Source organism: Chaetomium tenue, assembly GCF_020726465.1.
Source record: "Chaetomium tenue strain MPI-SDFR-AT-0079 chromosome Unknown F5144scaffold_6, whole genome shotgun sequence".
Taxonomy (NCBI): Eukaryota; Fungi; Ascomycota; class Sordariomycetes; order Sordariales; family Chaetomiaceae; genus Chaetomium; species Chaetomium tenue.
In genome coordinates this window covers 187,524-201,790 of record NW_027117334.1, presented here as the reverse complement: position 1 = coordinate 201,790, position 14,267 = coordinate 187,524, and the positions used below count along the sequence as shown (strand labels likewise).

Here is a 14,267-nt window from a genome sequence, read left to right as displayed (position 1 = left end):
ATTATCCCCTCCGGATCGGTATCGGTCGGCCGACATATGCGTCAAATCGGTCTGACGTCTAGGAGCCAAGAACAACGGCCACGTACGGGCATGATGCATGATGTGATCTGGTTCCGGCCGGGCATACCACTATAGGGAACCGCACACGACAAAGGCCAAATTGAACTTGGGTTGAGAATACATACAAGTCCGGGCTCGCTCCCATTCTGAGCTTTCAACTAGGGGCATCAAAGACTCACCAGTCCTCACAACACTACACGCTTCAACAACCTCCCCCCAAACTAGACTCTCAATTTTAGCCGCAGCTCCGGTTGCACACAAGGACTTTGACCATCTTTTTTCAACCAAGATGACTGTTCCTTCGATCCTGGAGGGGGAGCATGAGCCGGTGGCCATAGTTGGCATGGGTGAGGCGGCCCTTACTCCCTTTCACGCACCAAGTGTACTGTACTAAGCATTGCTTGTGTCATTAAATAGGATGTCGGTGGGCTGGCGGCGTAAAGGATTCTCCATCCCTCTGGGAGTTGCTACGAAACAAACAGGATGGATGGAGAGAGTTCAGCGAGCCGCGCTTCCCAGCCACCGGCTTCTATCACCCAAACCAAGATAGGCCGGGATCTGTTAGGCAACAGGGCGGGTTCCTTTGCGATGAAGACCCAAGGCTATTTGATCATGCTTTCTTCAACATGATGGGCCGTGAGGTTGAGACCATGGATCCCAACCAGCGCAAGCTCCTTGAAGTTGGTAAGTGGCGAACTTTGCATGAACTGGTGGGATTTGGCAGACTAACGCACAATGTCCACCATGACAGTCTATGAGGCTTTCGAGAACGCCGGGGAGACCTGGGAAAGCATTTCGGGGTCAAGAACCGGTGTTTATATTGGCAACTTTGCCCTGGACCACCTGCTAATCCAGGCGCGTGAGTGGGATTATACCAAGCCCTACGCATCCACAGGCGCCGAGACGAGCATTCTCGCCAACCGTCTGAGTTACGTTTTCAACCTCCAGGGACCGAGTCTTGCAACCAACACAGCGTGCTCGTCGTCTATGTACGCATTGCATCTAGCTGTGAGCGCCATCCGCAGCGGCGACTGCGACGGGGCTATTGTGGCCGCCGCCAACTGGATTAGCGACCCGAGCATGCAGATTGTGCTCGACAAACTCGGTGCCCTGTCACCGACGTCGCGGTGCCACACCTTCGATTCCGCTGCTGACGGGTATGCTCGTGGCGAAGGGTTCTCCGCTATCTACCTCAAGAAGTCATCGCTGGCCCTTTTGGAAGAGCTGCCCATCCGCGCCATGATTCGCGGCACCGCTGCCAATGCCAACGGCAGAACGGGGGGCATCACTCGACCAAGCGCGAGGGGGCAGGAAGATTGTATCCGTGAGGCTTACAGGAATGCCGGTAACCTCCCCTTTGGAGACACCGCTTTCTTCGAGTGCCACGGAACTGGTACTCCGGCGGGCGACCCCCTCGAAGTGTCGGCCGTTGGAAACGTGTTTGCACCGTGGAAGAAGTCGGATGCTCCTGAAGACCGCCTCTTGATCGGATCTATCAAGCCTAACCTCGGCCACACTGAGGGAGCAAGCGCCCTCGCTTCCATCATGAAGGTTGTTCTGTCCCTCGAGGCTGGCGAAATCCCGCCTACGTTTGGTGTCAATAACCTCAACCCAGACATCGACTTCGACGGCGCGAACGTGACCGTCGTGAAGGATGGGCCAGTGCCGTGGCCCAAGGGCAAGCCCCGCCGTGCAAGCGTGAACTCGTTCGGTTTCGGCGGCGCTAATGGCCATTGCATTATTGACCAGGTCAACGTGGTGTTGCCGGGCTACGTGAAGCCGGGCGTCGTGAAGGCGGTGCCCTCTATTCCAAAAGGGTTGAACGGTCATTCTAATGGCCATTCTAATGGTGCCATCCAGAATGGCCACAACGGTCACTCGAATGGTACTAGCCAGAACGGAAACTCGAACGGACACTCGAACAGTCACTCTAATGGCGACTCCAACGGCCATTCCAACGGTTATTCAAATGGCCACTCAAATGGTGTGTCCAACGGTTCTTCTAACGGCTCCTCTAACGGCTCATCCAACGGCTTCAACGGAAACGGCCACCATGATACGAATGACAACGGTAGCACAGAGTCCACTGCCTCCCTACCGCCTCACTCGGTGCTCACCTCAGCAGTGACCAAATCGGCCAGTGCCACCGCATCGACTCGTCCGTGGGTGGTGCTCCCTTTCTCAGCCCACAACGCGACGTCTCTCGAGCAGAACATCAAAGCCCTCTCCAAGGTAGCCGACCAGTTCAACCTCGCTGACATTGCTTACACACTGAGCGCCAAGCGTTCCCGCCTTCAGCAGCGGACCTTCGCCCTCGTGGAGAGCGACAAGGTTGCTTCGGGGCTTGAGTTCACACCCAACCAACGTGTGTTCACTAGCCCCCTCCAGGCCAGCACCATTGGCTATGTCTTCACCGGTCAAGGCGCGCAATGGCATGCCATGGGCGCCCAGCTCTTCGAGTACGGCGTGTTCCAAAACGCAATATCCTTCCTCGACCGCGTCCTCGAGCGGCTTCCCAACCATCCCACGTGGACCATCGCTGCCACCCTCTTGGGAGAGTACGAGCCAGAACGTATCCAGTCTCCCCAGGTGTCGCAAGTCGTGTGCACGGCGGTTCAGATAGGGATTGTCGACCTTCTGGCCTCGTGGTCAGTCCGCCCTGCCGCTGTGGTCGGACACTCCTCAGGCGAGATGGCTGCCGCATATGCTTCCGGGCACCTCACAGCCGCCCAGGCCATCTCGGCTGCCTATTTCCGTGGCCAGGCTCTCATCAAGAACACCAGGAAAGGAGCCATGTTGGCCGTCGGTCTGGGTGTAGAACAGGTGTCTAGCTACCTCGAGGGCAGGGAAGAGCAGGTTGTCGTTGCGGCCATCAACTCTCCTGGCAGTGTTACGTTGTCGGGAGACGCGGATGCCGTGAAGGAGCTCTCTGATGTGTTGACCCAGGATAATGTCTTCAACCGGATACTGCGCACATCGGGGAGCGCCTATCACTCACATCACATGTTGGCCGTGGGCGGCGAGTACCTCGATATGCTCGAACGCGGCGAGGAGCGCCTTCGGGAGCTCGGGCTGGTAAACGAAGCAGCGAGGTATCCCAGGATTCCTTGGGCCTCTTCGGTGCACCCGGATAAGGTTCTCGGTGATGGAGAGTTGAAATCTCATTACTGGAGGGAGAACCTACAGTCGCCCGTGCGGTTCTCGCAGGCCGTCACAAAAATGATGACTCCGGAGAGCATTGGTGGGGTGACAGTTAATGTCATGCTTGAGATCGGGCCCCATGCCGCTTTAAAGGGCCCCGTGGAGCAGATTCTCAAGAGCATCGGCAAGCCTGCTACCTACGTGCCATCGTTGCTCAGAAATGAGGACGGTGTTAAGTCGCTATTGCAGCTTGCTGGGACCCTGTTCGCTATCAATGCGGATATTGACATGGCCGCCGTCAATGCCGTCGACTCCCCTGCCGTGAATGGCAGGCCAGCCTTGGAACATGGTTGCCTTGCGGTTGACCTGCCGGCTTACCAGTACACATATGGACCGGTCAGCTACTACGAGAGCAGAATCAGCAAGGAGTATCGCATCCGGGACTTCCTCAGGCATGACCTCCTGGGCTCCGAGGTTCTGGGGTCTGGCAAGCTTCAGCCTCAATGGAGGAATGTTCTTCGGGCCAAGGATGTTCCGTGGCTGAGTGACCACCGTTTGGTGCCGGATGCCGTCTTCCCTGCTGCTGGCTTCATTGCGATTGGAGTTGAGGCCGCAACGAGGGTGTACCGTGGTTTCCCGGATGCCCTGGAGATCACTGGGTATTCCTTCAGGAACGTCGATATTGACACCGCCCTGCGGATCCCCGAGGATGACTACGGCGTTGAAGTCATCATCAGTTTGGACGTCGTGGATACGTCAACGGCAAAGTCACCCGCATGGGCCAAGTTCACCGTCACGTCGGTCACTCGGGATTCAAGCGAATGGACACAGCATTGCACAGGCTTGGTCAGGGTCGAGGTGTCTCCGCCGACACAACGAGTCAAGATGAGCACCCAGATGGACCCGCGGTTCCCTAGTACCCAGTCGTGGTACGAGAAATTCCAGCAAATCGGGCTCGAGTATCGCACGACGTTCCAGCCCCTTTCTAACCTTCAAGTGGACCCCCATCGGAACCTCGCCACGGCCACGGTAGCGTTGAACACGACCGCTGGCTCGGTAAAAGAAGGCGAGTCGAGCTACGCCCTGCACCCAGCTGCTCTAGACGCCGCTTTCCAGTTGGCCATCATCGCCTTCCACGGTGGCGAGCTGGAGAAGGCGTCTGCGGTGTTCGTACCAGTGCATCTGTCGCAGCTGTACTTGAAGGCCGGCCTAGGGAGCGAGGAATCAGCCAGTGCTATTGCCCAGGGTTCTATCCAAGGACTCCGAAGTGCCCAGGCACAGTTGCAAATGCTCGACGCTCGCGGCGATGTCTTCCTCGAAGTGGACTCGATGCGCTTCACCACCTTCAAAGAGACCAAGACCGATGAAGCCCAATCCAAGCTCCCCTTCAGCAGCCCCTTCACCAGACTGGAATGGAGGCCTGATATCCGCACGCTCACCAATGAGCAAGCCCGCAAATTGTTCCCGCCGCCCGCCGAAAACGCCCAGATGGCCGCCGACCTTGAGGTCCTCGAGATGATCTGCTCCCTCGTCGCTTTCGACATCTACGACACCTTCGTAACGGGCACCGAAGCTGACAAAGCCTCCCCCAAAGGCGACATCCGACACTGGCTCGCCTGGATCAAGACCCTCGTCGAGACCGACCAGCGCGAGCAGGTCGTCGAAGCGCGCAAGCTCTCCCCATCCCAGCGCCGCACCACTCTCGAGCAACTCTACCTCCAAGTCGGCGACCGCCCCGAAGCCCAAGCGGCGCGCCTCCTCCACGAAAACGCCGCCGACATCCTCCACGAACGGCGCACCGGCATCGACGTGCTCATCTCCAACAAGCTCCTAACCCCCCTCTACGAAGTCGGCACCGCCATCGCCGGCTCCCACCCCCAAGTAGCCAACATCATCGCGTCGCTCGCCCACGCTAACCCGCACGCACGCATCCTCGAGATTGGCGCGGGGACCGGGTCCGCCACGCGCGGCGCCATGCGCGCTCTCACCGGCCCCAACGGCATCAAGCGCTACGCCGACTACACCTTCACCGACATCTCGGCCGGCTTCCTGACCAGCGCAAAGGAGATGCTGGCGGCCCACCGCGACGTGAACTACTCTGTGCTGGATATCGAGCAGGACCCTATGACGCACGGCTACGAGCCCGTGTATGATGTGGTGCTGGCGTGCGAGGCGATCCATGCGACGGCCAGTATGGAGCGTACGCTGGCGCATTGTCGGAGTTTGTTGAAGCCTGGGGGGGTGTTGGTGCTGGCGGAGACGACGCGCATGCGGGTGTTGTTGGGGTTGTTGTACGGCACGTTGACGGGGTACTGGAATCATGAGGATCCGAGGACGGAGGGGCCGTTTATGGGGCTGGATATTTGGGAGCCGCAGCTGAGGCAGGCGGGGTTTTCGGGCGTGGATCTGCATATTGATGATTATGAGGCCCCTCATGCGACGACGTCGGTGTTGGTGACGAGGCGCGTGGACAAGCCTGGCGAGGAGGTGGCGGTGAACGGGAAAGAGGAGGAGAAAGCAGAAGAGTTGGTCTATCTTCTCCATGATGGCCGGGATACGCTGGATGTGTTGGGGCAACAGCTTGTGACAGAGTTTGCAGGGCGCGGTGTTGCCAGCAAAACCTTGGCTCTGGATAACGCCGCTGGTGATGCGGTGCCACCCAATGCTCGCGTCGTTGCACTCTTGAGCGACAAGAACGATCTGTTCGATACTGAGAATGTCCGTCGTTTCGAGGCCTTCCAACATCTTGCCCGAAACGCCAAGAGCATGGTCTGGCTCACGTCTGGCGGCATCATCAAGGGGAAGGATCCCCGCGGTGCCTTTATGACCGGCCTTCTTCGGGTCCTGGCCACTGAGAACCCAGCCGGGCGCTTCCTCTCCATCAACATCGAGGGTAGCGGCTTTGAGAACAGTGATGACGACCTTGCACGCGCCATCGTCGACAACGAGATCTCGCTACAACAGGACCAGGGCTCCGAAGAGGCGAGTGTGGACTCCGAATTCGCGTGGCAGGACGGCTGTATGTGGGTCAGCCGAGTTGTTCCTGATGGTGGACTCGGCGACTACTCGGACACGACCAAGGTGCCATCTCACCAAGGATTCGACCTGCGTCCCCTGGAATCTCTGGGAGCCAAAAGACCCGTTCGCGCCGCGTTTGAGACAGCGGGTGTTGTGAATTCTCTATACTTCCGCTCCAACACCGAGCTGCTACAACCGCTTGAGGCCGACCACATTGAGGTCCAAGTTGCCGCCGCAGGGCTGAGCTGGAAGGACATTTCGGTTGCCTCCGGCCGTGAGGGTGCAACCCGATACCTCTCGTCTGAATATGCCGGCATTGTGACCAAGGTCGGGTCCAGTGTGGCCGGACTATCTGTTGGTGACCGTGTCTACGGCATAGGCAAGGGCCACTTTGGGACCTATGAGAGAGTGCCCGCTGCCCTTGCGCAAAGGCTTCAGCCGGCGGATGATTTGGTTGAAGCTGCAGCAATGCCTATCGACTTTGCCTCGGCTCTCTACGCCTTTGACTACGTCACCCGGGTCCGGAAGGTTCATAGTGTCCTCATCCAATCCGCCGCAGAGGGCCTGGGTCTCGCAGCGATACAGGTTGCGCGGTCCAAGGGGGCTAATGTCTTTGCCATTGCCCGAGATACGGATGAAGCCGCTTTCCTAGCTGGTACTGCCGGCGTTCAACGCGATCACATTATCATATCGTCGGAAGCCCTGTCTAACGCTGCCAGAGCGACGAGTAAGGGCGGATTTGATGTGGTTCTCAGCATTCCCAGCGCGGCCGAAGAGGACCGTGACTCGCTTCACCAGCTCATCAAAGCCGTCGCACCCATGGGCCACCTCATTGACGTGGGCGGCCGGCTGCTCAACGCGCTCGACTCCAAGGCGTCAGAGAAGCTCGACATGCTCCGCAACAACACCAACTTCTCGTCCTTTGACATCGGGGAAATCCTGGACAACGATACGGAGCTCGGTGCGGAACTGATGAAGAAAGTGCACTGGCTGCACCAAGCCGGTCAAATCTCGCCCGCCGGTCCGGTCTCCGTGGCGTCCGTCTCGGAGCTCGACCACACCTTGCTCGCCCTATCTAAGGGCACCCACACGGGTAAAACGGTGGTCTCGTACCAAAACCCCAACGCAACCGTCAAGTTGCTTCGGGAACCACAACCGGCGACTTTCGACTCTGAGGCACTCTACGTCGTCACGGGAGGACTGGGCGGCCTCGGTCGCAGCATCATTCGCTGGATGGCAGACCGCGGCGCGGGCCACTTTATCACCCTGTCCAGGCGAGGTGCCGCGGCCCGTAGTCTCCCAGCAGCACAACTCCTGCTCGACGACATGGAAGCCCGAGGCGTCAGCCTCGAAACTATCGGCTGCGATGTAAGCCGAAAGGAAGAGGTCATCCAGACCATCTCCCAAATCACGGCCTCCACGCAGCGCCCCATCAAAGGTGTCGTGCACGCAGTACTGTCCCTCTCCGATTTGTCCTTCGACAAGCTCACCCTGGACCGCTGGCGCAGCGGCACGGTAGCCAAGACCCTCGGCTCCATCAACCTCCACGAAGCCACGCTCTCCTCCCCCCTCGACTTCTTCGTCATGCTCACCAGCACGGAAACCATCTGGGCACCACCCACCCAAGCCGCCTACATCGCAGCCGACAACTTCGCGACCTACTTCGCACGCTTCCGGCGCAGCCAAGGCCTGCCCGCCTCCACAGTATCCTACGGCTTCGTACACGACCTCGGCTCCGACTACCGGGCGACCTCGCACGGCACCGAAGACATGTACGCGCGCAACCTGGCCGCTACCATGACGGAGCACCAGGCCCTGGCCACGCTCGAACCGGCCTTCGTCTCCCAACACGACCAAGGCCAAGACCAAGCCGACATCTGGGCAGCCACGCACCCGCACGACCCGCTCTCGGCGGCAACCTACTTCACGTGCCTCAGCCCGCTGGAGCTGGCGGGCAAGACGGCGAGCCACGTGCCGCGGTGGCACCGGGACGGGCGGGTGGGGCTGCTGATGCGGGCGGTGGCCGACGCGCGGCGGCACGCGGACAGCAGCAGTGCGGCGGGGGGTGGGGAGGGCGGGGATCATGGCGAGAGTGCGATGCTACGCCGGCGGCGGGCGTTTGATGAGGCGGTGAAGGTGGGACCGGAGGGGCGGGATGCGGCGGTGGCGTTGGTGACGGAGGGGGTGTGTGATGCGATTGCGGAGATGTTGTTTATTGATGTGGCGAATGTGAATCCGGGGAAGAGTGTGGCCGAGCATGGCGTGGATAGTTTGATTGCTGCGGAACTGCGCAATTGGTTCTTGCAGGCGTTGAGGGCGGATATGAGGAATTTGTTGGATTCGACTACGAGTATTAAGGGGTTGGCGGAGGGGATTGTTGACAAAGCGTTGTAAGGGTGAAGGAGGTGAGATGAGATGGGATGAGATGAAATTGGGATGAATTAAGGTTGGGATGATGTGTTTCATATGCAGTTCTTTTTCTTTATGTCTCCGGTCGTAGAAGAACCCCTAGGTAAGGAAACAAATGCAACAAGAATCACTCATTGGCATAAGTAAATGGGTAGTCAATTTCTATAACTTTGGGTCCGTCGAATAAGATTGCTCTCTTCCTAGTATAACCTCCCCCTTTCATAACAATGTCCCCCAGTCTACCACAATATTGCCACCCCCTAAACAAACCAAACCTTTCCCTAGGCGGGTGGAAAGATCGGGTTGTACCAGGAAAACTTGTTCTCAGGGTCGTACTGACGCTTCAGCTTCCGCAGCTTCTCCAGCCGCCACGGTTCATAACCGTACCTGGCTTCGAGAGACTCGTACCCCGCGGCATAGTTCACGTAGGTTGTAGGCCGCCTCGCGGGCTGCCCGCCGTACCACAACGCTACCGTCTGATCACGCCACTTTCTGGCGAAGGGGAGGAGAGGATCATCTATAGAATCGAACCTCGTATCGAAATATCTGTCCAATTGTTGTCAGCGTCAAAGTCATTAGCCAACCATCGATTTGTGTCTTGTACTCACGTCAAAATATGTTCATCGCGCAGAGGGTAAGCCGAGTCCTCGGAGCGGCGGCTGAGAACGCCTTGGACCGAGTAACCTTCCACCAAGACTCGAGTATGTCCAAGCCGAGGGTGTTGGCGAATCTTTTCATTGTAAAGATTGTAAATGGAACGCATGGCCGTCTTGTTGTAGGTCTGAAGGTTGGATGTCCCAATGACGTGAGTCTTGTTCCCTTCGCACAACCAGCCGTCCATTCCTCCTCCGATGTACCCATTAACAACACTATACGGAACGTTGGCGACATCCACTGACAAGGGCCCGATGTCGTCAAAGGGCTTTAGCGCAGCGTGCCCGTCCGCCTCGGGGCCACTGTACACGAAAGCCCAGTTGATGATGGCCTAGCTATGCGGTTAGACCACTGTAACTCGCCGGGAAATTTCCATGTTTTACCTCCGTCTTGCTCAAAGTCGTATTCATGGTGTAAAGGCCAAAGGAGCCCAGCCATGTGGGATCAAGAGTGCCGAGGCCCTGGAATTTGTTTATCCGATCGATCACAGCCTCAAGTGAGCGTCCAGCAAACTGGTATGTTTTGACCAGGTAGGTCTTGGACTTGTCTTCGGGAAAGACTTGGGACTCGTAACTCGTGACAATGCCGAAGTTATGGCCGGCGCCTCGCATGGCCCACCAAAGGTCCGGGTGGCTCGTCTCGTTGACCTGCACAGCGGTCCCATTGGCCAAGACAACATTCAAGTTGACAAGCATGTCCATTGTCAACCCGTGTTGGCCTTGTTGCAGCCCATGGCCCCCTCCTAATGCCGGGCCAATAACGCTCACACATTCACAACCTCCGGTGCCTGTATCCGCAGTCCCCGTCAGACAAAGCCTCCCTCTCGCTTGGAACTGGGATATTACCTGTCACAAACCCTTGGTCCCAGAGACCAACGATAACTTCGTGACTGAACGCGCCGCCTTGGAATCGAGCTGTGGCGTTATTTGGGTTGACTTCAAACGCATTCAGGTCCCTCAGGTCAATCTCAATGCCTTGAAAGCGGCCAACACTTGTTGTCAAGGCGTGGCCACGGCTGACTGTGTAAAAGGGAACACCAAGTTCATTTGCGAAGCGAACCTGGGATGGATAAGTCAGAAGATGTTGTCTGCCCTAGCAAAAAAGATGGCTTACAATCTTTGCTACATCGTCTTCTGTTCCGGGACGCACGGAAAGACAAACCGTAGGTTGAATTTGTTGCATGTACCTCTCCGTTGCGTCTACCCAATCCGCATCGGCTGGTCCCAGAATGGTTGCCTTGTTGGAGAGGACCGAGGCGAGCTGCTGTTGGGTCTGTGTGCTTGTAAAGCACTCCGCACGTTTGTTATGGGCTTGGGAAACTGGGAGCGTAGCCCCTGCCACGAAGGGCAAAGCGAGGGCTAGCCCACACAAAGCGATAGAAGAGGGCAACGGCATTGTGATGACAGCCAAGATGTCATGTGATGGTGTCGATATCCGCCGCGTACTCGCGAGAGAGGAGAGACAACATGGGATAGTGCATGTTTAAGTATGCCGTGTGCGCGTTGCAAGGGTCATGAGCGCTTACTGTGTGTATTACACCCTATTTCTTCTAGAAAAAAGTCTTCGACCGAGAAATGCCGGCCAGGAGTGGAGGGATGGCGGCGATGTTGTGCGGCGCAGCCGGGTCTAGATAACGTTAGCAGGATGGCCGAGGGTCATCCCATGTCCCTTGGGCACTTCGGACCCAAAGATCAGATGTTTTACCCTTGCTTTGACCCTTGCTTACACTTGGATGGATTGTCTTCGGCCGATGGTGATCCTTCCGGAGACCACGGGACGTACATTCACAGGGGTGACCGCGGCACCGTCTAGGCGGTAACCAATCACACCAGGACCGTTAGTCCACATCTATGCAAAGGCGAGGGCATCACGAAGTCCATGCGAGAGAACAGAATGACGGCCCTTGGGAAACATGACTCCTCGCCGAAAGACTTAAGGATTGCCGATTGTTGAAAGTTGAAGTCCTCTATTCTTAGACCATCGGCTCCTCGACTTCCGAACGTGTAAATAATTATATCTTTGCCTCACCGTACATACATTTAGTTACGGCTATATTTAGACTTTCCGCTTTTTGAATGTTCCAGTTATGTTGCGTGTAATACTTTAGATACCTCACCTTATTTCATGACTTGCAACTAGCCTTGGCCAACAACCCGGGATCCGTGTCTACTGAAACAACCCTTTGGCCCAAAAGAAGCCAGGGGTTAGGAGTCGGTCCAGTGGACTGTTTAACTATAAGGTTTGGTTTGTGAAACAAGCAGTCAAGAGGGCCACGCTATTCAGTTGCATCCAACGCGCAGATCCACCTCTCAGAGTCACCCTCTAAATTACCAACGTGGATGCACTCGCATGCACAACTGTTCACGTGCCGTTCCGTTGAGATATCGCTTGTCTGTCTGGGAACAACCTTTATTGGTTTTCTGTGTCGATCCGGGCCTAAAATGAAGGGACTTGAAGCGTCCCGACAGTGATGTATGTGGACAGGGGCTGGCCTTCACATGACAACCGCCGCGGTAGGAGACCAGTTACGCCATGCTATCGACAGATCATGACAGTAACAGCAAGATGTTAAATCGGCGCTATCTACAATCAATAGTATACAGAGCTCCCACCCGAATGTTGAAATAAGGCTACAACCATGATGATGAGATCTGCTATTATAACGTGGTGTCTCGCGGACAACTAGCAGACAGACATGGGCTCATCTCATGGAAATGAAGCTCTTTCTTAGTCTCGAGATAATTTACGCGCCCGGTGCTTGGACCTTGTAAGGGGTTATCTTCCTCATGCGTGCAAACGCCTTGATCGGCTGACGCGAGATGCCATCCAACCCAGCATAGCCTCCCAGTTCCTCCGGTATCTCCAACATCTCCAACTCCCACACCACCAACGCAATGACCGTCCTCACCGCCAACTGCGCCAGCCTCCGGCCCCAGCACTGCCGCGGCCCCATGCCAAACCCGAGTTGCGGTCCAGCGGTCGCATCGAAATCATACCCCCCATCCTCCCTCGTCACGAGCCAGCGCTCGGGCTCAAAAAGCTTCAAATCGCGCGACTCGTCCCACACACCCCACCGCTTGCCAGCCTTGGAGGACGGGCTGCGCTTGGACTCGTCCACGGGCACCGACGGCAAGGTGATCCCCGGTCCCGCGCTGAGCATAAAACACTGGCTGCCCTTCGGGACCCGGTGGCCGAGGATATCCAAGTCCTGCGCCGCTTCACGGACAATGACAAAGGGGGTCAGGCGGCGGGATTCCTCAATGACGGCATCCAGGTACGGCAGCCTTGCCTGGCGCAGCTCCTCAAATGTCGGGGGCCGCTCCTCCTGAACCGCCTGCGGGAAGGTGGCGTACAGTTCTTCGCGGAGCCTGTGTTGGGTATGCTGGTAGCCGGTGAGGTACTTGACCAGCCAGGTCATGGCGCTGCTGGTGGTGTGGTGGCCGGTCATGGGGTCGGCAAACATCTCGTCCGACAGCTCGCGGGTGACGAGCTGGGGCTCGCGGCCCTGCTTCTCGGCCAGGGCCAGCTCGCGCATCATCATGTGCTCGAGGGCGGACTCGGCTTTCCCCGCGCGGACGTTGGCCGCGGCCTTTCGAAGCAGGCCGCCCATGACGTTGTGGCGTTCTTCTACCATGTGCTTGTACCATTTGTGCTTGGACCACCACCAGTGGCTGAGCCGCGGTGTTGGTGAGATGGTGGTGCGTTCCATGACTTCGGCCGTTTCGTGGAGGAGTTCGAAAAAGAAGCTCTGGGGTGCGTCCGGGAACTCCACGGGTTCGTCCTTGTCGCCTTTGGGTATCGATGACGGCGTCATCTTGGTGATGAGTTCCAGCTGAGGCTCCATTGCCGAATCCTCGTGCTCCTCGCCGAATGCGTGGTGAAGCATGATGTCGAGCACAACACGGGCAAAGTCCTTCTGCATGCGAAACGGTCGGCCATTGGCAAGTTCTGCCTTGGCCTTGAAGAGCTCAACGATTTGAAGCCCCTTGGTATGCGCAAACGGGCCAATGTATCCGTGGAGGAATTTGGGTGCCATCAGATCTTGTCTGATCTGACGACTGGCCTTGAACCTGGGGTCATTGGTCTTGAATCTGGCATGGAAACCACCCAGAGCAGCCAGGCCGTCGATCAGGAACTGGGGCTTCTCAAAGTCGGTTCGCCTCATGAGGATATCTTGCGCCTCGTGAAAATCCCCCACCAAAATCCACGGTTTCGAGAAGGGGTGTATGAAGGCCTGGGCAACTGGAGATTGATGCTTGAGGCAGAGCTCGCCTAACCACGAACTGAGTTCGCCGTTTTGAGCGGCGTACCGGTTCCAGGCTGGCAGATCCCCCCATATTGTCTTGGTGGCTTCGACATTGTACGGGATTCCAGGAACCGGTTTTGGTCGCAGCCAGAGGTAAAACAGGTAAACAGCCACAGACAAGATGGTCGCTGTGCCGGCTACTGCCGTCACTAAGGGAGACCCCAGGCTCCCGCCAGCGTAAAATGGTAATGGCAACATTATGCCTTGGCCGAGCACGGTGTTTGACCACAAGGTGATGAGTTTGAGTACGAACTTCTCAAGATGGAAGATAGAAGGTGAAGTCTGTCTAGAGCATGGGCCCTAGCTACACGTGGATGGGTATCATAGGATAACTGCCACCGCCCAGCCGACGCTACCACTGCTTACTGGATACCTCCCTCCGGTGGACCGTAAAATGCTAGAAACCCATAACATCTATTGCCGATCAAGAGTCTAAAACCCATCTTGTCCGCCGGGAAAGATGTTGAACGCCGAAGGTCTGTGGCCGAGGGTGGTTCGACCGTTGATGTGAGCGCCTTTCTAAGCCGGCAAATGGCAAGCTGGTGAGTGATGCCCTGATGTCCTGATGACAAACCACCAAAGTTGGACCGAAGATTGTCGGCCGACATTTGTCGGTGATAGGAGACGCTAACCCTTGTTGCCGGTCAGCGGAGAGTGGGGCACACCGACGGCTCCGGGG

The 14,267-nt window shown here is 57.2% G+C and overlaps 3 protein-coding genes across 3 annotated transcripts; 1 reads left to right on the top strand and 2 right to left on the bottom strand.

The window, feature by feature from the left end:
* Positions 1 to 349: 349 nt before the first annotated feature.
* F5144DRAFT_655908 (uncharacterized protein) lies at positions 350 to 8,576 on the top strand (the record flags this gene model as incomplete). Its single annotated transcript, XM_066793144.1, has 4 exons — positions 350 to 407; positions 478 to 744; positions 812 to 8,464; positions 8,527 to 8,576. 4 exons carry the CDS (start codon positions 350 to 352, stop codon positions 8,574 to 8,576), a joined length of 8,028 nt encoding a protein of 2,675 aa, XP_066639291.1.
* Positions 8,577 to 8,908: 332 nt separating this feature from the next.
* F5144DRAFT_537928 (uncharacterized protein) lies at positions 8,909 to 10,677 on the bottom strand (the record flags this gene model as incomplete). The annotated part of the gene is made up of 5 exons (XM_066787089.1): positions 8,909 to 9,174; positions 9,237 to 9,613; positions 9,666 to 10,069; positions 10,128 to 10,341; positions 10,396 to 10,677. The coding sequence occupies 5 exons, from the start codon at positions 10,675 to 10,677 to the stop codon at positions 8,910 to 8,912; spliced, it is 1,542 nt and encodes a 513-aa protein (XP_066639290.1).
* Positions 10,678 to 11,831: 1,154 nt separating this feature from the next.
* F5144DRAFT_580790 (cytochrome P450) lies at positions 11,832 to 14,191 on the bottom strand. Its single transcript, XM_066789396.1, has one exon. It carries the CDS (start codon positions 13,784 to 13,786, stop codon positions 12,026 to 12,028), a length of 1,761 nt encoding a protein of 586 aa, XP_066639289.1. The 5' UTR covers positions 13,787 to 14,191; the 3' UTR covers positions 11,832 to 12,025.
* Between the last annotated feature and the right edge of the window lie 76 nt (positions 14,192 to 14,267).